The 25589-nt window shown below is 36.9% G+C and overlaps 1 protein-coding gene across 4 annotated transcripts in view; it reads right to left on the bottom strand.

Annotated features, from left to right (window-relative positions):
• The window catches only part of KIF3A (kinesin family member 3A), a 46499-nt gene extending 21369 nt beyond the window's left edge, over nucleotides 1-25130 (bottom strand). For all 4 annotated transcript variants that reach the window (XM_070571073.1, XM_070571074.1, XM_070571075.1 and 1 more), the window contains exons 1-5: nucleotides 24893-25130; nucleotides 22068-22341; nucleotides 10291-10435; nucleotides 10057-10141; nucleotides 4397-4502 (exon numbers count right to left, since the gene is read on the bottom strand). In XM_070571073.1, the coding sequence (XP_070427174.1) occupies nucleotides 4397-4502; nucleotides 10057-10141; nucleotides 10291-10435; nucleotides 22068-22341; nucleotides 24893-24898 (616 nt within the window). In that variant the 5' untranslated portion in view covers nucleotides 24899-25130. The remainder of the gene's footprint in view (nucleotides 1-4396; nucleotides 4503-10056; nucleotides 10142-10290; nucleotides 10436-22067; nucleotides 22342-24892) is intronic.
• Nucleotides 25131-25589: the final 459 nt, after the last annotated feature.

Below are 25589 nucleotides of genomic sequence, written 5' to 3'. Positions count from 1 at the left end.
CAATCAAGAGGACAGTGGTTAATCAATTACAGAATAGTCATAGTGTGAATTACTAAGCAGTCCTTTAAAAAAATAGGGTAGACCTGTACGACATGAAAAGACACTCATAACAAATGTACTGAAAAAAAATAAAAGTTACAGGAATATATAGTATAATCCAATATCTGTAAACCAACAGCATCCATTCAAAATATACTATTTGTGTGTGCATAAATATTTTACCTGAATATATTGTGTAAAATAAGAAAAAGGTCTTGTTTTTAATAGGCATGCATTGGTTTTTCTCTGAAATTGCAAAGTATTTTAAAAGCATTGTTAATTTTACCCACTGCCAAAATTATCTTCCTACTATATATTCAGTCAGAACCTCTCCATACAAGCTTTGATTTTAGAATTTAAACATTGAAAGGGTATTCTTTATTAGCATATGGCTATATTAGAAGTCACATAACTAGAACATAAGTTGCACTGTAAAGAGAAGTAAAGCCCAATGAAAGAAGGTAAATGACAAAGTGGTGAAAGGAAATGCAAGGATTTGTGACTCTATACTATTTTTCTATTTTCTTTTAAATCAAATTCTGAATTTTTCCAAAAAATATGAAACCCTGTTAAATCTGACACCACTTCAAATCATCTGATCAGTAGTGACACACATACACGTTTCCAGAGTATTAGGTCTTATTTTACCTCCTGTTTTTTGCCACTTAACATTAGCTCCTACATATATTTCCATGTAAAAACAACTTGAAAACTTTAGTAAAATTGATTTTGCTATTCCCTTACTGAAAGATATTTGGGATCGTTTCCCATTCTAGGTCCTTAGAAGGACAACATGAGCACCTTTAAGCAGATACCTTTCTTTCTCTTTAGAATTATTTCCATAGGATGTATTTTCCAAACTGGAATTACCAGGTCAAAGGGTAGGAATAGTTTTATAACTATATGATTATTAAATCACACTGTAGCAGTGTTTTTCAATTTGGAGTGAGAAAGAACATGTAATTTGAAAAAAATCATATTAAATATTTTAATACTTATTGTTTTCGCAATATAAGTAAAGCATGCTATTTATGATTGTGATTTCTGGTTATGAAAACAAAGCAATGCAACCAACATGCTGTTAAAAGGGACCAACAGTGAACTCTACAATCCCTAAGAGAGAACAGCTGGCAGCAATCAAGTAGACTCCATGCCCCAACCTACAGACACATCACCTAACAGAAATAATAAACACTTTCATAGCTTTAATTTTTGTTGAAATATTTATTTTGGAACAAGAAAAAAATTAAGTTTTTATGTTTTCAACAGGATATGGAAAAATTTATCCCATAATCATGCCTGCATGTGTATAAACTCATGTATATATAATATTTACTGAATATTGCTCATAATAGCAAGACTGAAAACAACTCAAAAGTCCATCAATAAAAGATTGGGTAAATAAATTATGTAGATTTATCCAATGAAATCTATATAGTTATTTAAAAATGCCTATACATGTACTCTTATGTGTTAATGTGAAATTATCTTCAAGGTAATATTGTTAATAAAGTACATTTACTATCATCTGACTCATAAAGAGGACAAGCACTCCCCTTAGAAACACACATGCCTGGGCACACACAGACAATATCAGGAAGGGCACAGGAGACACCAACGGAGGTGCCACCAGGCATAGGAACTAGGTGACTGGGACACAAGGGTAGGAGGAAACTTGTTTTTCAATGTATACTTTTGTGCCTTTTGAATTTTATACCACGTGCTTGGATTATCTATTCAAAAGATAATATTTTAAAGAAAAGGGTTATGGTTTAAGGGTTGAAAAACTCTGCTCTGCAGATGTATTAACCAATTTACAATGATACCCACAATGTAAATTTATCTGACTAGCTTAAATTTGTGTTTTAGTTACTAGGCAGGCTGTGTTCATGAGATGACTCACTTATTTTCTTAAATGTAAAATTAACTATTTCTATAGCATGATCACCTGTCAAAATTGATACAAATTTCATATTTGTATCAATTTTTCATCTATTTAGAACAGCAGCTTTTATGGCCACATTTCCCCCCTCTGCTATTTTCCTCTTGATAGTTATTTTACTATATATCAATATAATAAAGTTTGTACTTCTATGTTGGAATTTTTCTACTTGGATATTTGTACCAAATGTTTAATTCCTGGACTCAGTCTATTTACTAATGAAGAGTATTTTCCTCTCTGCTATCTTAGGTCTTCAAATCCTTTTATCTTCATTTCTCTCATTAGAATTTTTTCAGTTTTCCTTGAGCAAATCTCATACCAAATTAAATTAATTCTCAGGGAGTTAATGGGAGAGTCTGGTCACTATTGTGAATGGAATCTTACGCTAAACATCTTTTTAATTAAATAAGCAATACATGAACATATTCCTAGCATAAGAATTTTAAAAAGACAGACATACAAAAAGAAGTGATGGGGGCCAGCCAGGTGGCACAGCAGTTAAGATTGTGCACTCTGCTTCCAGGGCCTGGTTCTCTGGCTCGGATCCCAGGCGTGGACCTACACACTGCTTACCAAGCCGTGCCACGGCAGGCATCCGACACGTAAAATAGAGGAAGATGGGCACAGATGTTAGCTCACAGCTAATCTTCCTCAAAAAAAAGAAAGAAAGCTCCCCACATCCCTTTTCTCCAATCTTACTTCCCCTTCCCTAAAGGTAACCACTATTAAACGTCCTTTCATTTCGTATTTCATATACATACATGTGGACACACAAACAATGCCCAAATATATAGTTTAATAATTTGGCAGTACATACTGTCCTCTAGTTTGCTTTCTTTTCACTTAATGATATACCTTGAAAATCTTTCAAGTCTCCACACGTAGTTCAACTCGGTTTTTTCTTTACAGCTTCATTATAGTCCACAGTATTTTTGTACTATAATTTACCTAAGCAATGTTTTATAGATAGTTATTTAGATGGTATCAAACTTTTTGCTATTTCAAATAATGTTGTAACAAGGTTTTCCTCGTTTACATCTAAAAATACTTTTCTAGACTATATAGCTAGAATTAGAAACACTGAGTCAAAATGAATGCACTTTTAAAATTTCAACAGATACTAGTACACTGCCCTTCAAAAAGGCTGTACCACTTTACATTCCCATCACCAGTGCCCATTTCTTCAAAGCCTCACTAACACAGAAATCCTTTCATCCAAACCAATGGGTAAAACCTCTCTCACTACTGTTTTAATATGCATTTTCCTATTACTTGTGAAGTTGAAGATCCTTTCAAATGCTTATTGCTGTGTATAGTTCTGTGAATAACATATTCATACACATCTTTTGCCCATTTTCCTGTTAAAATTCCGTCTTTTTCTTTCTATTACTTGGTTTATAAGAATCCAATTTTTTCTTTTTGGTGAGGAAGATTGGCCCTGAGCTAACATCCGTTGCCAATCTGCCTCTCTTTGCTTGAAGAAGATTGTTGCTAAGCTAACATCTGTGCCAGTCTTCCTCAATTTTGTATGTGGGATGCCGCCAAGCACGGAATGATGAGCGGTGCATAGGTCTGTGCCTAGGATCCGAACCTGCAAACCCCAGGCTGCCAAAGTGGAGCATGTGAACTTAACTACTACACCACTGGGCCAGCCCCTGACAATTGATTTTTTAAATTTTTTGTTTAGTTTCCCTGACTTTGTTAGATTTATAGTCTAGTCATAAAAACAAAAAAAAAGGTTTACTTCCTATGTTCCTATCTTAAATACCTTTAACCTCTAATTGCTGTTAGTAGCAGGCCTGGGGCATCTGTATATTAAATATTATTGAAGCTTTTCATTCTTTAGACAAAACTTGAAATAATTACTAAAAAGAATGACAATATTTTTAATTTCATTTTGCTTTTCTTGTCAACAAAGAGGAGGCAGTATAGTGACTGGTTAATGGTGAATAATGGCCTAGATTTAAATACTCGCTCTGCAACTTATTAAGTAGTATATAACCTTAGATAAGTTACTCAAATTAAGTCTCAGTTTCCTTAATCACAAAATAGAAATTTAACACCTTCATAGTCCATCGTGAGGGTTAAAACAGATCATTCTTACAAAGCACTTAGCATAAGCATTTGCCACATAGTGAGTGCTCAATAAACATTACCAACATTATTACAGCAAACAAGAGACAGCCATATGAGAATTTCAAAGATACAGAACTATTACTAAGAAACAAAATTTGGGTCAGCACGGAAAGCAATCTGTAATACCTTTCATTCACATATGCTCTCTACATAGTAAACAACCAAAGAGGAAGGGTTTTCAAGAAACCTAAAAATCCAGTCTCTACAGGGCCAAGTGCCATAGCAATTTGACTTCTAAACCAGCCTACTCAACACACTGCAATCATGCACTACACTTACGATTTTTGTGGCCTAGTGTCATAATTCTATCCATGTCATCAGCATTATTTACCACGTAAGCTGATAAATCTTTGATATAAACTCCCACATCAGGTCTTTCTTTAACCTGAAAAAAACAAAGAGATAAGACTTTGTGCATATATGCATAATTCTTCCATAGTCATTTACTGAACATCTACTAGGTGTTGCACACTCTGCTAGATAGTGAGCATACTGTGATGCACAAGGCAGACACAGTCTCTACACTTGTGGAGGTGACAGTCTACAGGGAGAACACGCAAATGAATAATTACACAAAAAGTTATTTTGTTTCAATTGTGATAATGCTATGAAGAAAAAAAATACAGAACGGAATGAAAATACAATACAGACGGACTTAAGTTAGTGAAGCAGGGACAGGATACGTGTCCCCAAGGTGCTGTCTAAGCTAAGATTTGAAGAAATAGGAGGCAGCCAGTCTGGGTTGGGGTAGGAGGAAAAAGTATGTGCAAAGATCCTGAAATGGGAAAAAATTAGGCACTTAGAAAAAATAAAAAAGAAACAAAAAAAGCCAGAGTGGCTGGAAAGAAGACGCTGGGGGAACAGGTGGGATGTCTGGCTATAGAGGCAGACAGACGTAACAGTAAGCACAGTTAATGGTCTTTATCTTCACAGCAATTTGAAACCCCTGGAGGATTTCAAACAGTTGAATGAAATAATGAGATCTACGGCATCCATGTAAAAATATTACCTTTCTGTGCGTAATTTTATGAGAACTTTTACCAAATTTGAAACATGTATTTAGGACAGATTTACCTAAAATACAGATGCTATTAGAAATACAAAATTCACTTTGGAAGGCCCTAGAAGTCACTTCCACAAGTCAAGAGAATAAAGTGAAACTGAGGCAGAGGCCTGTGGCTGCCAGTGAGGAGAGCCATTTGACAGGTAGTAAGACCTAGACAAAGACAACAAAGAAAAGTTTAAAAAACAATCTCAGAGACAAAAGTCACAATGGTGGACACTCCAAATTCCAGGTGTTGATTTTAGATCTAGTTGGGGCGTTCTGGGTTTTTTGATCTCTTTTATAACAATTTATAAGATGTATTTATACATTAGGAAAAATTATCCTTTTTCTGTCATAGGATATAAACTAAGCCCTAATTTTTTAGTAGAAAAGGAGGGTGTTGGTCTGTATAAACCAGTGGGTTCCAAACTGTGCTCTGAGAAGCCCTAGAGGGTCCATGGTGGCACTGAGGGGCCGCGGTGGGAGTGTGGGGGTCTCCAGGCCCAGACAAGTTCTAAAGAGAACTTCACTCTCACGTATGTCACACATCGCGCTTCCATATCGGTTTACTTTGATGAAAATGTTTAAATGCTTTAAACCTTTTAACAGGTTTGAAAAGTACTGGTCTATATCAACACTTCTCAGAAAATCTATGGTAAAGAACAATGCGTATATTTCTAATCTGGGATGTTGACATTTCTGAAAAATACCAAAATCATGCATTTTAATGCCATGGTGATGTCAAATTGCTTTAAAAGTTTTTAAGCATTTACTCTCACTTTCTGTAGTCATCTCATTGCAAACTGGAAACATTCTTCAAACTGGCATCAGTCTGCAAAGTCTCAGGTTGTTTCCAATCACAATATAATATTACTTCAAAATTCAATTAATAAGTATAGATAAACTGATTAGATATGAAAGATGAAGGAATCAAATATGATTCCAAATTTATAAAAGTGTAAAAACTTGGGTGGTAATACTATCAAAAAAATTTTATCATAAAAACGGAAATTTAATTTCTCTAACAAATACACAGTTTATAACACTACAACAATGGATCTCAAGGTGAGCAGTCACTCCCCTGCCCAGAACGTTTTAGAAATTTCTGGGGGAGTTTCTGGTTCACTTGAGGATGCTATTAGCATCCACAGGCAGGGGCCAGAGATACTAAACATTCTGAAATGGGGAGACTCTCTCAATCAATGAAGAACTGTCCCACTCAGTTTTGAAAGTCTTACCAGATGTTCACATGGGTGAAAAAAAAATTTATAATTACCTGAGTCTAGACCCTAATTCTATTTTACACGTAAAAACAAAGTGGTTTTCCATGGTAATAATAATAATATAGGAATCCAGGAAAACTGAGGAAAGAACTACTTTATTTTGCTCAGAACTCTACCAAGAGCTAGTCACTATTTTAAAAGATCATGTTACTAACAATAACACCAATCAAGGTGTTTAGATCACCAATACAACATACCTGTAACAGTCTGCATTTGTAGCTATTGCAGTCATGATGATTACATATGCCTTTGACCACTTCATTATGTCATCAAGTACGGTCACATCTGAGCATTTATATATTGAAACACTAGCATTTACTTTTTAAGTACTTTTATTCTTCTTTATATTACAATTGGGTAGTATATTGATATTTTAAAAATTATGTATATAGATATATTTTTATCATCTATGAATTTCAGGAGAGTCAAAGAGACATTAAAAAATATATGTAATAAAAAAGGGGCATTGGGTTTAATACGGTTGAGAACCACTGACAAGATTATTTCTGAGAATAAATCTGATGTATAATTACTGGTACAAAAATGGAAATGCTTTTTCCAAATGATTTTTATTCTAATAATTTGTGCAATGAAACAATAAACTTTTAAAAGGTAAAAGTATAGAATTAACCAAGTATCCATCAAAACTAAAGATGAAAACCAGCAAAAAAGCAACATCTCTACATTTGCTATGCACACATTATCATTATAGAACAAGCCTTCATTAAGGTCCAACAAACAAATAATCCCTAAGCCTGAATATACTGCTCCAAAGCTGAGTTTACATAGTAAACTTATGAAGAAAAAAGCTAACATTTATTGAATACTTTATTATGTGCAAGCACTGATTTACATACTTTGCATTAACTTGTCAATGCTGGCAATAATCCCATGAAGTAGATATTATTATTATTTCCATTTTCATGTGGCAAAACTAAGGCTCACAGAGATTAAGTAACTTGCTCAAGAGATCAGAGCCAAAATTCAAGCTAAGATGGTAGGACCGTGGAAACCACCCTCATAACCCTAGGTGATACCGCCATTCACCTGCCACGTGACCTTGAGCAAGTCAGGAAACTCCTCTAGTTTCAGTTTTCACATCAACAAAACTGAACTGCTGGGAAGATTAAACGAAATAAAGTATGTACTACTATCACAAGAACTATTACAATTCAATAACAAAAAGATAACCCAATTAAAAACAGGCAAAGGATCTGAACAGATATTTCTCCAAAGAACATACACAAATGACCAAAAAGCATGTGAAAAGATGTTCAACATCATTAGCCATTAGGGAAAATGGAAATCAAGCTCACAATGAAACACCACTTTACACCCACTAAAATGGCTAAAATAAAAGACAATAAGTGTTGGTGAGGATGTGGAGAAACTGGAACCTTCATACACTACTCGTGGGAATGTAAAATGGTAGAGCCACTACGGAAAACAGTCTGGCAGTTCCTCAAATGGTTAAAAATGGAGTTACCACACGAGACAACAATTGCACTCACAGATAGACAGCCAAGAGAATTGAAAAAATATATCCACACAAAAACTTGTACAAGAATGTTCATAACGGCATTATTCATAATACACAAAAAGTAGAAACAACCCAAATGTTTAACTGATGAAGTAATCAATAAAATGTGGTATATCCATACAATGGATTATCATTCAGCAAGAAATGAAGAACTGATACATGCAATATCATGGCTGAACCATGAAAAATTATGTTAAGTGAAAGAAGCTAGTCACAAAGGACCACACACTGTATTATTCCTTTATATAGTATATCCAAAATAGGCAAGTCTACAGAGACAGAAAGCAAATTACTGGTTGCCAGAAGGTGGGGAGAAGGGGGAATGGGGAGTGACTCCTAATGGCCATGGCGTTCCTTTTTAGGGTAATGAAAATGTTCTAGAATTAGACAGTGGTGATGGTTGCATAACTTTGTGGATATACTAAGCACCACTAAATTGTACACTTTAAAAGGGTGAATATTAGGTTATGTGAATTATATCTCAATTTAATAAAATAATGAATGTGAATCCGCTACCTGTGTCAGTTAACAGCATAATGTACCAATTCACAACTTTTGTGATTATCTGACATTTATGCATATACTCTCACATTTCCCTTTTCTAAGATGCATGATGAAAATCTTTGGTGTCAATCTGTTACCCAAAAGTGTACAAACTAGAATTTCTCAGTCAGGAAGTTTGGTCTTTCCTTCAGGTGAAAGAAAGATTGCAAACACTAATATTTTTGACTACATTCATGATTAGTCTTAATATCTATATTTTCAACACTTTAAAAATTTCTGACTTAAAATTAATTGTGGAGTACTCTTGGGCATTCATACCAGAGAATGAAAGCTTAAATTCACATAAAAGTCTGTGCGTAAATGTTCATAACTGCTTTATTCATAATAGCCAAAAACTATGAACAGCCTCGATGTCCTCAACAGATGAATAGTTACACAAACTGTGGTCCGTACACATACCGTGCAACACTACTCACCAGTAAAAAGGGTGAACTATCAATACACTCAATGACTTGGACAGATCTCCAGGGAGCTGTGCCAAGTGAAAAAAGCCAATCCCCAAAAGTTACATATTGTATGGTTATATTCATATAACACTTCTGAAATGACAAAATTTCAGAATTGGAAAGCAGACTAGGGGTTGTCAAGGGTTAGGGATGGGACAGAGGAGAGTTCAGGAGAGAGGCAGATGTGGTTATAAAAGGGCAACATGAGGCATCCTGGTGATGGAGCTGTTTAGTATGTGGTAGTAGATACACCAATCTATATATGTGATAAAATAGTAGAACACAAAGGAATAGGAGAAAAACTGGGGGCACTTGAATAATATCTTTGGACTGTATCAACATCAATATCCTGGTTGTGATACTGTACAACAGCTTTGTAAAATGCTACTATTGGGGAAAACTGTGTAATGGGTAATCTCTATTATTTCTTACAACCACATGTGAATGTATACTTAATAAAAATTTTAATTAAAAAAAAACAAAGTTCAATGTATATAGTATGCTACTTTTAGAGTAAAAACAAAATTATATTTGCTTGTTCTTACATAAAGGAACACCGAAAGTGGTTATCTTAGGGTGGGGAGAAATGGGGCAGATAGGGTAGGAACAAGACTTTTCAATGCATAAATTTTTACAATATTTTTATGTTTGAACCATGTGATCATATTACATACTCAAAAAATAAGTAAAATATTAAAAGTACCTTTTGTACAAAAATGACCTTAATGTTAGTAAACATTCTCTTTTTTTATGCGTTTTTTTTTTGGTGAGGAAGATTGGCCCTGAGCTAACATCTGTTTCCAATCTTCCTATTTTTTTTTTCCCCTCCCCAAAGTCCCAGTACATAGTTGTTATATCCTAGTTGTAAGTCATTCTAGTTTTTCTGTGTGCCATGCCACCACAGCATGGCTTAATGAGTGGTGTGTAGGTCCCCACCCAGGATCCAAACTGGTGAACCCTGGGCCACTGAAGCAGAGCATGCGAACTCAACCACTCGGCCACGGGGCCAGCCCCTAGTAGTCTATTGCTTTGGAAAGTACACCAATTTCAATTATCCTTACCTCTAACCTCTGTGTCTGATCCTTGCCCAAAAGGTCACGAACTTCTTCGTTATATATTTCCAAATAAGACACCCGAACCAAAAATCTATGAATAAAACATCATTTTTAAAAACATAAAAAACAGTGAAATAGTTATAAGAACAGTTTTAAAATGTGTTTATAAAATTTGTACTTATATGCCTTTCTTATGCTTGAGCTTCTCAATATTAGAATATAAAAGAATTTTTTTTTTACCTTGTATCACCCTCTGCTTTTGCAATATGACCAAATATGTGAGCAAATGAATTTGGAATGATTCCTCTAAGTTCAGGAACAGCTCGAACACCTTCCATGGTAAAAGTTTTGCCTGTTCCAGTTTGTCCATATGCAAATATAGTCCCTGAAAATGACAAAAAGAATCAATCACTTTTCAGAGTCTAATGTTACAGAAGAATAGCTCTTAAAATTAATTTCTTTGACACTGTGATGTGATTTCTTCCCTAGATTTGAAATGCATTCTGATACAAATTTCACCTTTATTATCCACAATTACAATATATACTCTGTGCCACACGAGCAAAGCACTGTTAAAGCACTAGAGTCAATGAGATGTTCCTAATTACTAACAAAAAGTACCCCAAACCCTAAATGCAAAATCTTACATTATAGCTAATTATAAGAAATTTCTTGTAATGTGTATATTAATTAATGTGGACTTCAAATTGGAGAAGGTACTATAACTACAACAAAAGAATACAGGTTCCAGAGTGGAAAGACCTCAGTACGAATCCACGTATCTGCCAATTTTTAGCCACATGACCTTAGACAAGTACCTATCCAGACACTGTCTCCTCAATGGTAAAATGGAGATAAGAATAACTACCCTATATTGATAGTAAGAACCAAATGAAACAATTTACTTCAAGCAACCAACACGATGCCTGGTGTATATAGTACACATAAACGGTAGCATTTCTCTTCTTAATCTTAACATAGTTCATTATTTAAAAAAAAATTTTTTAAGTAACAGCTGTAAGGAATGGGGGAGTTAAAACAAGGCGACAATACCATGATTACAGGTAATTACAGACACAACTTAAACTTTCTAAATATCTAAATTCATTCATTCAACAACTATTTACCACACAGCTGAGCCTGGCATTGGGCTAGGCAGGACACAGTGACAAACAAGACAAATACAATCCTTAATCTCATGGTGTGTAATCTCCGGGAGGAGATACTGGTTGAAGAATTACAAGCAGGATGAGAGTTAGGAATGAGAAACACAGAGTTCTAGAAGGGAGTAAGGGAAATAATCTAAGCAGGAGAACTGATGCAGGAGGAAAGGGGAGGAGTCAGGGAAGGCTTTCCAGAAGAGGTAAGGTTTAAGATACAAACTGATATATGAGTAAGAACTAATAGGAACAGAGTGAATAGCAAGAGACAAGAAAGAGAATGAAGATTTTGAGGAAATAAAATGAGACCAGAATGGAAGAAACAGAAGGAAAGGAAGGTGGATGCAGATAGAGCTAAAGAAGCTGGCGCAGAGCCATCAAGATCATGTTAAGGCTTTTAGAGCTTCTCCTAAAAGCAAAGTGAAGCCACAGAATGATTTTTCAATCAGAGGAGTGACATCATGTTCACCATAGCTATACTGTGTACAAAGAATTGGAAGAAAGCAAGAGAAAATGTGAAGAAACCCGTTAGAGGGCTGGAATAGTTAGCCAGGTGAGAGATGATATTGACAAAAGAAGGGAATGAGAAAGGTGGAAGGATGTCAGAGATATTTAGCAGCTAGAATAGACAGGACTTAGGAAATAACTAGCTGTAAGGGGACCAGGGAAAAGGAAAAACTGAGGATGACTTCCAAATTTCTGGCTTGAACAAGGGGCTATACAGCTATGCTATGTACGGAGATGGTGAATACCACTAGGAGAAATAAGGGTTTAAAAGGGAAGATCATGAACTCAATTTGGAGCATGCTGAGTTTTAAGTGCCTAGGATACACCCAAATGGATGTGTCAAGCAAGCAGGGGGATGGATGAGATTCATCTGCCAACTGGATCCAGGGAGTGGATGAGACTTCCTCAGGAGACAGTGTAGAATAAGGATAGCCTAGGAAGTGACAGCATGAATGGAAAAGGTCTCTCAACTACTACCACTCTATTCAGTTAACTTCAAATGTTGTCATCATTTTCAGATTCTTATGAAAATAAATTAACCATAACAGAAGCCATTTTTTACACATGGGAATAAAAAAGTCTTAATTTTTCTAACTCACTAAATATTTCAAATCCTGCCATTAAGAATGTAATTTATTGCATTCAAAGGAGCCGAAAATAACATGAACTCACAGACTGCATTTTAGAACAGACACAACAGCTATCGGTTACTGATCAAATGCAATGCACTAGGCTATGTCCTCTATATGCATCCTTATTTAATTCTCACCCTAATCCTAAGAGCTAGGCACTATTTATATTTCCACAGTTTACTTGAGGGAAACAAAGGCTTAGAAAGGCTGAGGTACTTGCTCAATGTCATAGTAAGAGGTAGAAACAAGATCTGAACACAGTCCATTTGGCTCCAGAGTCCACAATTTTTACCAGTATGTAATGGAAACCAAAAATTTTTAACTCAAAATTAATTCTTAATGCAATTTCTATGAATGCATTAAACATATGAAGATAACTAATTTAAAAAGGATATTAATCTAATTATCTTAGAGCTGAAAAAGAAAGAGCAGGACTCCCCCAAAATAAAAGAATCTCATTTCATTTTCAGAGTGAGACTCCAAATTTCTCGTTTTTAAATGTCAAACTTAACAAATCTAACGCTATCGTTCCCTTCGATATAAACTTTTCGTAAAACTTTACTTTTTAAAAACTAAAAATGACCTGAAATTTTACCCAGTCTCATTTCCTGACTATATATTAAAAATGGCAGAAGGTCCACAAAAAAAACCTACACACGGATGTTTATGGAACATTTATTCATAATTGCCAAAACCTGGAAGCAACCAAGATGTCCTTCAGCAGGCGAATAAATAAACTGAGGCACATCAGGAAATGGAATCTGATTCAGCACTAAAAAGACATGAGCTATCAAGCCTTGAAAGACATGGGGAAAACTTAAGCGCATATTACTAAGTGAAAGAAGCTAATCTGAAAGGCTACATACTGTGTAATTCCAACTATATGATATTCTGGAAAAGGCAACACTACGGAGACAGTAAAAAGATTAGTGGTTGCCGGGGTTTAGGTGGGTGGGAGGGATGAAGAGGCAGAGCACAGAGTGAAGCTCTTCTTCTGCACGATACAATGGTAGACACGTCACTATATATTTGCCAAAACCCACAGACTGTACCTCACCAAGAGCAAAACCTAATGTAAACTACAGACTTTGGTTGATAATGATGTGCCAACATAGGGTCATCAATTGCAACAAACGTACCACTGTGGTGTAGGCTGTCCACGGGCGGGGGGTGGCCTGTGCATGTTTAGAGACAAGGGATACATGGAAACTTCTGTACTTTGCTCAGTTTTGCTGTGAACCTAAAACTGCTCTAAAAAATCAAGTTCAGTAATTAAAAAATACTTTTTCAAATGGCAGAAGGATTATGTACTTGTTATTGAGAATCCAAAGTTATAGCTAAACCACATTTGACTACTGCAGAGTGAACTGCTTTATATGTTACAGCATTCCTAATTTTTGTCCTTTTTCAAAATGTTTTTCTATTTGTTACTATCAACAATTTTCAGTCAGCGTAATACACTGGAAAATAGGTGAAAAGTCCCTTGACATTCACCTACCACTCTGTATAACATTTATTTTTTTAAAATACATAATTCTGTCAATTCAAAATTAAATTAGTGACACTTCTGTTTCCAACAAAGATGGAGTAAAAAGGACCAGATTTACCCTCCTGGTTGAAACAAAAAGCAGTCAAAATATATGGAACAACAGTTTTTAAGACAATGGACATCTGTCAACAAAGGGCTGTGATTCCTGAAAGATGGGAAGCAGGTGAGGTGGGCCCTGTGATTGCCCAGCTTCCTGTCTTAAGAGACAATACAAGCTGTGGAGCAGGAGGAGGAACCCAAATGGTGGTCAGCAGACTCCCTGAGTTGAGAAGGAGCCAAGAGTCCAGAGAGACTAACGTAGCTAGAATTTGCAGGACACAGTACCAGAGAGAAGAAAGCTGCACAGAAAGAGCTCCAGAGATCTGCAGAGGGGCCTCCTCAAGTATTCAGCTGAGGATCAATCAGCACAAGAGTGTGAGGAAACCATCTAAATACAGGAGGAAAATCATCTGAAAGGGCTGGAACAAAGAGCCCCCAGCTCTCACACAGGCCAGGAACAGTATCTGTTGCCACCAGCCAGAATGGAAAACCTCATGATTCACAGGACATTAGGTACAGTATACAAAAGGGTTCTGCATCAGTAGTGGGAAATAATAACCTTAGACTGAGCACTGCTCTAGTCCTAACTAAAAAATCTTAAAATATCTGAAAGAATCAAACTGTTTTCAAGTAACTGCATCCCAGAACAAAGCTCACGAATATTTATAGGAATTTAAAAATATCCAAGACCCAGGGTAAAACTCACAATGTCTGGCATCCAACCAAAAATTGCCAAGCTTGCAAAAAAGCAAAAAGATATGACTCATGATGAAGAAATCAATCAATCAAAACCAACTCAGAACTGACACAAATGTTAGAATTATCAGACAAGGACATTACAACAATTATAAGAACTATTTTATATACCAAAAAGTTAAGTGGAGGAGTTGGCCCCGTGGCCGAGTGGTTAAGTTCGCTCCGCAGCAGGCGGCCCAGTGTTTCGTTGGTTCGAATCCTGGGCACGGACATGGCACTGCTCATCAAACCACGCTGAGGCAGCGTCCCACATGCCACAACTAGAAGGACCCACAACAAAGAATACATAACTATGTACCGGGGGGCTTTGGGGAGAAAAAGGAAAAAAATAAAATCTTAAAAAAAAAAGAAAAGTTAAGCAGAAAATTTGGATAGAAGTTTGGAAGAACTTCAACAGAAGATAGAACAAAGGTCCAAATTAAACTTCTAGAGATGAAACCTACAATATGTGAGATGAAAAATACAACAGACTGGGTTAATGGTAGACTAGACATTGCAGAAGAAAAAAAGCAGTAAACTTGAAAACATACCAACAGAAACAAAAATGAAACACAGAGAAAAAATTTTAAAATAAAAAACAGCTCCAATGAGCTGCAGGACAATTTCAAGCAGCCTAATACATACGTTATTGTAGTCCTCCAAAAACTTGAGAGTGGGGACAGAAAAAGTATTTGAAGAAATAATGGCTGAAAATTTTCCAAACTTGATAAAAACTAGAAACCCACAGATCCAAGAAGCTTAATGAATCATAAGCACAGAAACATGAAGACAAATACACTAAGGCACACACAATCAAATTGCTCAAAACCAGTGATACAGAAGAAAATCTTAAAAGCAACCAGAGAAAGAAACACACGTTACATAAAGAACCAAGATAAGATTGAAAGCAGATTTCTGTAAGGAAAAAAATGCAAGTGAGAAGATAGGAAAGCAATATCTTTAATATATTAAAAGAAGAAACTCTCAACCTGGAATCCTATACCCAGTGAAAATGTCTCTCAAAAAAAAAGGTAAAATAAATACTTTTTTTAGACTACAAAAGCTAAAAAAATTTATCACCAGCAGACTCGTGCTTTAAGAAATGTTAAAGGAAGTTTTTCATTGCAGAAGGAAAATGATACTAGATGGAAGTATGGATCTACATAAGGAACAAAGAGTATCAGAAATGGTAACTACATAAGTAAATAAATACATAAGATTTTTTCTTATTATTTAAATCTCTTTAAAAGATAACTGATAGTTTAAACAAAAATAGTAACAATGTGGTTTGGAATTTATAACATATAGAAGCAAAATGTAGAGAAGTAAAACAGCACAAAACTTAGGAGAAATGGAAGGATGGTAAAATTTTTATATTATACATAAAGTGGCATATCACTTGAAGGTAAACTGATATACTAAAGGTTTATACTATAAACCTTAGAGCAACCAATAAAATAAAATAAAGATGTATTGCTGTAAGCCAACAGAGAAGATAAAATGAAATAATCAAAATACTTGATTAATACAAAAGAAGGCATAAAAGGAGGAAAAGAGGAACAAAGAACAAATGAGACACAGAAAACAAATAATAAAATGCTATTACACCTAACCACACAATCATATTAAATGTAAATGGTCTCAAAACCCCAATTAAGAAGCACAGATAGCAAGACTGGATTAAAAAAACAGGACAAACTCTATACTGCTGTCCAGAAAAGAGCTAACACAGCCAACCTGAGACTTCTATCCTTTGAAAGTCCTACTTTTAAGGATGGCCTTTGGCTGGCATCTGGGAATTGGAAATTAGGGAGGGTTCCCACCAATCTCTAACTGATAAGAGTGGCTCACGATGCCTAAACTGTTCATATGAACAAAGTGATTTATGCTAAACACCTACTCTCCTTCTTCTGAGAGTCTGGGATCTTGGCACAGGCGAGGCCGAGGGTGCCTACAGGAGCAGGCTCCAACAGAAACCTTGGGCACTGAGTCTCTACAGAGCTTCCCTGACAGACAACATATTGTCACACTCACTGCTAGGAAAATTAAGCGCATCCTGTGTGCCCACTAGAAGAGGACTCTTGGAAGTCTGTCACCTGGTTTCCTTCAGACTTTACCCCACGTATCTTTTCCCTTTGCTGAATTTTTTTCTTTTTTGGTATCTTTTTTGCTCTAATAAACCAAATCCATAAGTACGACTATATGCTGAGTCCTGTGAGTCCTCCCAGCAATCACTGAACCTGGAGTGATCTCAGTGACCTCCAGCACACCTACCAGAAACGCACTTTCAACGTAAAAACACCAACAGATTAACAGCAAAAGCATGGAAAAAGATATACCATGTTAAGACTAATCAAAAGAAAGCCAGAATGTCTACATTAACATCAAAGTAAGTTTTCGAACAAAGAACATCACCAAGAATAAAGAGGGGAATTTCATAATGAAAAAGAGGTTAATTCATCAGGAGGACACAAAACTCCTAAGCATTTATGCACCTACTCACAGGGTTTCAAAATACATGAAGCAAAAACTGATAGAAATAAAAGGAATAGGCAAATACAGAAATATAGCCAGAGAATTCAATTGCCCTCTCTCAATAACTGACAGACCAAGTAGACAACGATGAAGTACACAGAAGATTTGAACAACACTATCAAACAAATATAAATTAATGGACATTTACAGAACACATCATCCAACAACAGCAAAATACACATCCTTTTCAAGTACACACAAACAGTTAATAATAATAAACCACATTCTGGGCCATAAAATAAGTCTCAATAAACTTTAAAAGACTCAAGTTATACAAAGTATGTTCTCTGACTAAAATGGAATCAAACTAAAAATCAGTAACAGAAAGATCTCTGGAAAATCTCAAGATATTTGGAAACTAACACATTTCTAAATAATGCAGGGATCAAAAAAGAAATCAACAGGGAAAGTAGAAAGTATTTTGCACTTCATGAGAATGCAAACACAGCATGTCCAAACTTGTAGGATGCCACTGAAGCAGCACTTAGTGGGTAGTGTATAGCACTAACCTTCTGTGTTAGAAAGAACAAAGGTCTAAGAACAACGAGTTCAGCTCCCACTTTAAGAAAGTAGAGAAAGAAGAACAAAGTAAGCAGAAGAAAAGAAAAAATGAAATTCAAAGCAGAAATCGATGAAGTAGAAAATATAAAAGTAATAAAGGAAAATTAATAAAACTAAAAGCTGGTTCTTTGAGAAGATCAATAAAATTGATAAATCTCTGGTCAGAGAAAAATCAGGAGAAAAAGAGAAGACACAAATTACCAACATCAGGAATGAGAAAGGTTATACCACTACATTCGAACATAAGCATAACAGGAGATTGACATAAACAACTTTTTGCCAATAAATTCAACAACTTAGATGAAACAGACAAATTTCACAAAAGACAGACTACCAAAGCTCACTAAAGAAAAAACAGATAAATAGCCCTGTATCAAATAAATTGAATCTGTAGTTAAAAACGTTCTCACAGAAAAAAACTCCAGGCCCAGTTGGCTTCACCAGTAAATTCTACCATACATTTAGGGAAGATATGATACTAGTTCTAGACAAATTTTTCCAGAGAATTAAAGAGGAGAAAATACTTCTGAATTCATTCTAAGAAACTAGCATTATCCTGATACCAAAACCAGATGAAGACATTACAAGAAAACTACCTACTTGCATCCCTCATGAACACAGATGCAAAAAATTTAAAATTTTAGCAAATCAAATCTAACAATACACAAAAGGATAATACACCATAACAAAGTGGCATGGCTGATTAGCCATTTAAAAATCAATCCACGTAACTGACCATATTAACAAACTTAAAAAAAAGAAAAATGAAAAGATCATTTCTACAGGTGCAAAAAAATTGCATTTAACAGAATCCAATACACATACCTGAAAAAAACTCTCAGCAAACTAAGAACAGAGGGGAACTTCCTCAATCAGATAAAGGATATCTATGAAAAATCTATAGATAACACCATACTTACTGATAAAAGGAATGCTTTCTCTCTAAGAACAGGAACAAGACAAAAACGTCCACTCTCATGATTTCTATTCAATATTGCACTGGAGGTTCTGGCCAGTGCAATTCAGGTAACAAAAAGATTAGAAAGAAAAAAGTACTATCTTTATTTGCAGACAACATGATCTTGAATGTAAAAAATCCTAGGTAACTTTACTGAAAAAAAAAAGGGGGGGGTGGGAGTGGCCAGCCCGGTGGCATAGGGGTTAAGTTTGTGTGTTCCGCTTCGATGGCCCGGGATTCATAGGTTCAGATCCTGGGCGCAGACCTAGCACTGCTCATCAAACCACAATGTGGCACCATTCCAAATAAAACAGAGGAAGATTGGCACAGATGTTAGCTCAGCAACAATCTTTCTCAAGCAAAAAGAGGAAGACTGGCAGCAGATGTTAGCTCAGGACCAATATTCCTCACAAAGAGGAGGCCAGCCCTGTGGCCTAGAGGTTAAGTTTGGCACACTTCACTTCAGTGGCCCAGGTTCACGGGTTCAAAACCCAGGCACAGACTTACACCATTCATCAGCCATGCTGTGGCAGCGACCCACATACAACATAGAGGAAGACTGGCAACAGATGTTAGTTCAAGGTGAATCTTCCTCAGGGGCAAAAAAAAAAAAAGGCATCCTAGAAATAATAAGCAAGTTTACCAAGGTTGCAGGATACAAGGTCAACATATGAAATCAATTGCAAAACACAAGAGACACTACTACACACTCACTAGGATGGCTACAATCAAAAAGACAATAACAAGTTTTGGCAAAGATGCAGAAAAATTGGAAACCTCATACATTGCTGGTGGCGAAACAGTCTGGCAGTTAACCTTTTGACCCAGCAATTCCACTCCTAGGTACAGATTTAAGAGAACTGAAACCATATATTCACACAAAAACCTGTACAAGAATGTTCATAGCAGCATTTTCATAATAGCCAAAAAATGGTAATAACCAAATGTTCATCAACTGATGAATGGACAAACAAAATATTGTATACCCATACAATAGAATATTATTTGGCAATAAAAAAGAATAACGTACTGATACATGTTACAACATGGATGAATACTGAAAACATTATGCTAAGAAAAAAAGCCAGACACAAAAGACTATGTAGTGTATTTTATATGAAATGACCAGAACAGGCAAGTTCATACACACAGAAAGTAAATAAGTGGTTGCCAAGGCAGGAGGGAACAGAATTGGGAGTAATTGACAACCGATATAGAGTTTATTTTTGGGGTGATGGAAATGTTCTGGAAACAGATAATGGTGATAGTTGCACAACACTGTGAATGTACTAAAATCCCCTGATGTGTGTACTGTAAAATGCTTAAAATAGTGGATTTTATGTCATTGGAATTTTATCTCAATTAAAAAATCTACTAAAATGAGGCCAGCCCCACGGCTGAGTGGTTAAGTTTGCACGCTCTACTTCGGCTGCCCAGGGTTTTGCCAGGACATGGCACCGCTCATCAAGCCATGCTGAGGCGGCGTCCCACATGCCACAACTATAAGGACCTACAACTAAAAGCACACAACTATGTACCAGGGGACTTTGGGAGAAAAAGGAAAAATAAAATCTTTAAAAAAAATATCCAAAATAATCAACTGCATTTCTATAAGTTGACAATGTATAATGCCAAAATGAAATTATAAAAACAATTCTATTCACAATAGCATCAAAAAAGTACTTAGGAATAAATTTATTGAAAGATTTGTACACTAAAAACTAGAAAATACTGATGAGAGAAATTAAACAAGACATAAATTAATGGAGAGATATATCATGTTCCTGGATTGGAAGACTCAATATTGTCAGAAAAACAATTCAACACAATCCCTGTCAAAATCCCACCAGATTTTTGTAGTGGAAATTGGCAAGGTGATCTTAAAATTTATATGAAAATACAAATGAACTAAAAAAGCCAAAATAATTTTGAAAAAGAACAAATAGAGAACATATACTACCTAATTTCAGAACATATTACAAAGCTACAATCAAAACAAGATAGACATGGAATAGAATAGACAACCCAGAAAGAAGCCCACACATTTGTGGTCAGTTGATTTTTGACAAAAGCACCAGGTTAATTCAATAGGGAAAGGATAGCCTTCTCAGCAAATGGTGCTGGAACAACCAGATATCTATAAGCAAGAAGGAAAAAAAAAATACAACTTAGACTCTTATCTCACCATGTAAAAAAATTAACTCAAAATGGATCACACACCTAAATGTAAGACCTAAAATGTTTACAACTTCTAGATAAAAACAAAAGAGAAAAGCTTTGTGGTCTTGGGTTTGGCAAAAATTTCTTAACTATGTCACTGAAAGCATGACGATAAAAGAAAAAACTGATAAACTGGACTTAATCAAAATCCAAAACTTTCTCTCTTCAAGAAACACCACTAAGAAAATGAAAAGACAAGCCACAGACCGGGAGAAAACATTTTCAAATCACACATCTGATGAAGGATTTAAATCCAAAATGTATACAGAGCATGACTCAATAAGAAGACAGGCAATCAAATTTAAAAATGGGTAAAAAAATTTTAAGGGATAGTTTACCAAAGAAGATATACAATGGCTAATAAGTACATGAATAATGCTCAACATTCTTACTCATTAGGGAAATATAAGTGAAAACAATGAGATACCACTACAGATCCTCTAGAATGGCTATAAATTAAAAAGATTGATAATCTAAATGCTGGCAAGAATGTGAAGAAACTGGAACCCTCATACCATGCTGGAGGGAAAAAAAAAATAGTACAGTCACCACGTTTGAAAACAGTTTGGCAGTTTCTTCAAAAGACCAGCATATATTAATCATATGACCCAGCAATTTCACTCCTAGGGATTTACCCAAGAGAAACTTTAAAATATATCTGCACAAATACTTATAAAAGAATGTTCATAGCAGTATTATTTATAATAGCCAAAAAACTGGAACAATCCAGATTTCCATCAAAGATCATAAAAGGTGGTATATTCATACAATGGAATACAACTCAGCAACAAAAAGCAACAACATGGGTGACCCTCAAAAACACTATGCTAAGTGAAACAAAACAGGTAAGAAAGATGAGACAGTGTATGATCCGATGATGAACTTTCGAAGAAAGGAAAAACTATAGACAGAAAGCACATCAATGGCTGCCTGGAGGTGAGACTGCAAATGGACATAAGGAACTTTGGGGGGTGATAAAACTGGATTGTGGTGACGGTTTCACAACTGTATGTACTTACTACAGCTCATCAAACTATACAATTACAATAGGTGGACTTGTAGGGTATTAATAATACCTCGATAAAGTTGTTTTTAAAAAGGCAACTATACAAAGTACTCACCATTATAGCCTTCAAGAACAGAATCAATAATAGGTCTTGCAGTTAAGTTATAAACATCAAGTTGTTTGCTCTCTGGTCCAAAAACAGTATCAAAAGTAAATGTCTTTGGAGGCTCGTTGGAAGAATCAGTCTTATGTACAGTGATAGTTCCCCTCATCTCATCCACACTGACAGCCTGTTTGTAGCACATTGATTTTTCTCTCTCATTGAGGGGTCGGCACCTAACAACCACCTTCACGTTATCACAGCTTTCCGGCTTCTCTGATTTATTGATCTGGTGGAGAAAACATTTACAAATAACGAAAAGAACATTTACTTTTACCTTAAACAGATTAAATTCAAAATTTGAAGAAGGCTACTTTGCCATCTCAGTGCCCTGCACATATTAAGCACTCCATAAATATGTGTTAAATGCAATTAACGATCTTACAGACATTGAAAAAGCTTAAGAGATAGGAAAAGGAAAACAGCTTCTTTTACAATACAAATGAGGGTAAAGGAAATCTAATTTTCCTTTATAGTAAATGCTATTCAAGCAGAAAATGAACCAGTATATTATGGACTGTCTTTCCGCACAGAAGTCCCTGACTTCCTCTGAGGTGCCTGCAGGAAAACACATGCGAACATGGTTAACAACTTTAATCAAGAATATAGTAATAGGTCCCGCGTTCCTGAAACTTTTAGTTTTATTTTCTATAATGCATTAGTAAAATATTTATCATATTTCCATATATAGTCTATCTTCTCTATAGAAGACAACAATAAATAAAAGACAGAAAACGAAGTCCAAAGGCAGACAGAGAAAAAGGTTTTAATATGACTCTAACCTTATGAACATTTGTATACATAAAGTTTCAATTTTTGAAATTTTATGATTAAGAATCTATATTAAAATACAATCCTATTACTGAAGTGAAGTTCAATAGTTTAGCTGAACAGATACCTGTTAAATTCCTACTGTTTCAGATACTCTTCTAAGCATTAGACAAATAAATATACACCACTGTCATTGACAAGGAATTGATTATATCAATACAGTACACTTCTCTCCATATCTACTTTCACCACCTTAGTCTCACCACCGTTATCACACCCTGGATTATGAGAGAGTCCAACTGTACTCCTGCATCTAATTAGGTTCCCCTACAGTCTGTCCTCTACAAGGCAGTCAGCTTCAACACAAATCTATCACAAAACTTTCCAATGGTTTCCCACAGAACTTAGGACAAAAACCAAAATCCTTAAGGTGGTCTGTAAGATCTGGCTCTGGCCCATGTCTACTTCTCAAGCCTTATTTCACAAGTTACCCTGTGTGGCTTTCTTAGCCACAGCCACACTGGCTTTCTTTTAGGCCTTTTCTTGTCACCACACTCCTTCTCACCACAGGTCTTTCCATGTCCTGTTTCTTCTGCCTAGAACATTCCTCACTTTCGTCTTCACTTATCCTGCAGATCTCAGCTCAACAGCCACTTCATCTGGGAAGACTTCCCTAACTAGGTCAAATCCTTGCACGCATGGGCCCTGAAAGGACCTTAGCTCTCCTTCTTCTACATTCCATCGCGATTCTACTTTTGTTTGTTTCTTATTTAATTAATGTCTGCCTTTCTCCCTGTCTACATCAGACATTGCAAACAGGTAGTCAAGGGGCTGAATTCAGCCCACAAATGTCTTTTCTTAGACTCAAAATATTTAAAAAATCTTTTGAATTAGTTGCTAAAATCTAAAATTCGAGAAATCTCACAAAAATGACAATTTCTAGATTCTCTTGAAAAAATGGATGATCTGACATCTGTAGGCAAGCATTCCTACATGACAACACTTTACAATTCACCAGAATCTACTTCTATCTACTGTACACCACCCATTCATTTCATTCATTAATATTAAGTGTCTTGTCTCTGTAAACATGTATTGTTTTCACCACCTTCCAAGAAGGCAAGCTCCTCTCTTCCTAAATTCAAGAACCTGACTGGTTTTGCCCAATACTGTATTTCCAGTCCCTAACATGTGGTTGGTGCCCAATATTTATTGAATGAATTGGTAAATAACTTGAAAGCAACGACAAGGAACTAATATTGAGCATTTAATGCTCAATGTCAAGCGCTGTCCTTCAGGTCTCTTGCGTATTACCTCATTTCATCCTGATAACAATTCTATGAGGAAAAGTTTAATTACGTGGGAACTAAGGGCCCAGAAAGATTAAATAATTGTCCGAGGCCTCGCAACAGTAAACAACCGGCCACAGCTCAAGTATTTTCCATAACGCTATAATGGACTTATGAGGTCCTCTAATTAAGTGCACGATAGCAATCTGTGAAATCCTACGAGGCCTCTCACACACAAAGACACCTACGGGTTACATTCTGCACCATAAGCTAAAAAGCCACGAGACGAATGACAGCTCGAGTCAGGGGCCTGGAGTAGGGGTAGGCAGCGCCCGCTTTGCTTGGCTCCGCGGCGCAGAGACCCCACTGAATTTGGCCCACCCAGGGCCGACCCTCCGCGGCCGCTCCCTGACGCCCTACTCTGCGGGCAGGGCTAGCAGCGAGAGCGCATCCTCTGGCACAGTGCCTTTATATCAAGCAGTGCAGGCCCCGCGGGATGCAGCAGCGAAGAAGGCGGCAGGGCCCGCCCCGGGCCCCCTCCCAGGGCCAGCTGGACCCCCGCGGGCCCCGGGCCCACCCGCCAGGCTCCCCAACCTTTCGGGCCCTGCCCCGCCCCACCCCGGCAGCCCGCCTGCTCCGCGCCTCCATGGCAACAGGCGCGCCCCCGGGCCAAGCCGCTGGGATGAGGAGGGACCCCAGAGGCTGAGCGACTCTCCTCACCGGCATCGTGGCTCCCTCCCGTGCCCGGCGGACGTCCCCACCCTGGGCGCAGTCCTACGACGCCGGGCTCGCGGGGGAGGCTGGCCAGAGGTTTCTGAAACACCTCCTCGGCGCTCTCGAGACTGCGGCTCCTCGGGCGAGAGCGCGCTGTGCGCAGGCGCACTGCGAACTCGCCCCGCCTCGTCCCCTGCCTCAAGCTTCCTCGGCCTCCTGAATTACGCCTGCGCCAAGGCTTTCCGAGTTCGTCTCCTAGGACGCCAGACGGAGGCGCGCCTGCGCAATGCTGTCGTTCCGCTGCGCCAGAAATCTGGCCCGCATTGGGGCGGGGATGCTTGACTGCCGCCGGTTTGGAGGACGTGACGCTCGTACATCGCAAGGCGTATCTTCTGGCGCTTGCAGTATGTACTCCGAATATTAAAAACGACAGCAATTGCACATTGTGTCCCATATGGAGAGCTAAAGATTTTACATACGTTACTGCGCTTGATTGCTGTCTTGTTTCTGAGTGTCTCACCAATGGAAGGTGATGTTGTGAGGGCTTTGTCGGTCTTCTCACCAGTGTCTCCAGAGCCTAGAATTGGACCTAGAATAGCACCTGGTACAGCGCAGATTTTCTAGAAATATTTGTGAAAGAACGAATGCCCTATCCTCTTTCCTGTCCGAACCTCCCCCCTGAACACACTCTGTTTGGATGTGT

Source organism: Equus przewalskii, chromosome 13, assembly GCF_037783145.1.
Source record: "Equus przewalskii isolate Varuska chromosome 13, EquPr2, whole genome shotgun sequence".
Classification (NCBI taxonomy): domain Eukaryota; kingdom Metazoa; phylum Chordata; class Mammalia; order Perissodactyla; family Equidae; genus Equus; species Equus przewalskii.
This window is presented reverse-complemented; position numbering and strand designations above follow the sequence as displayed.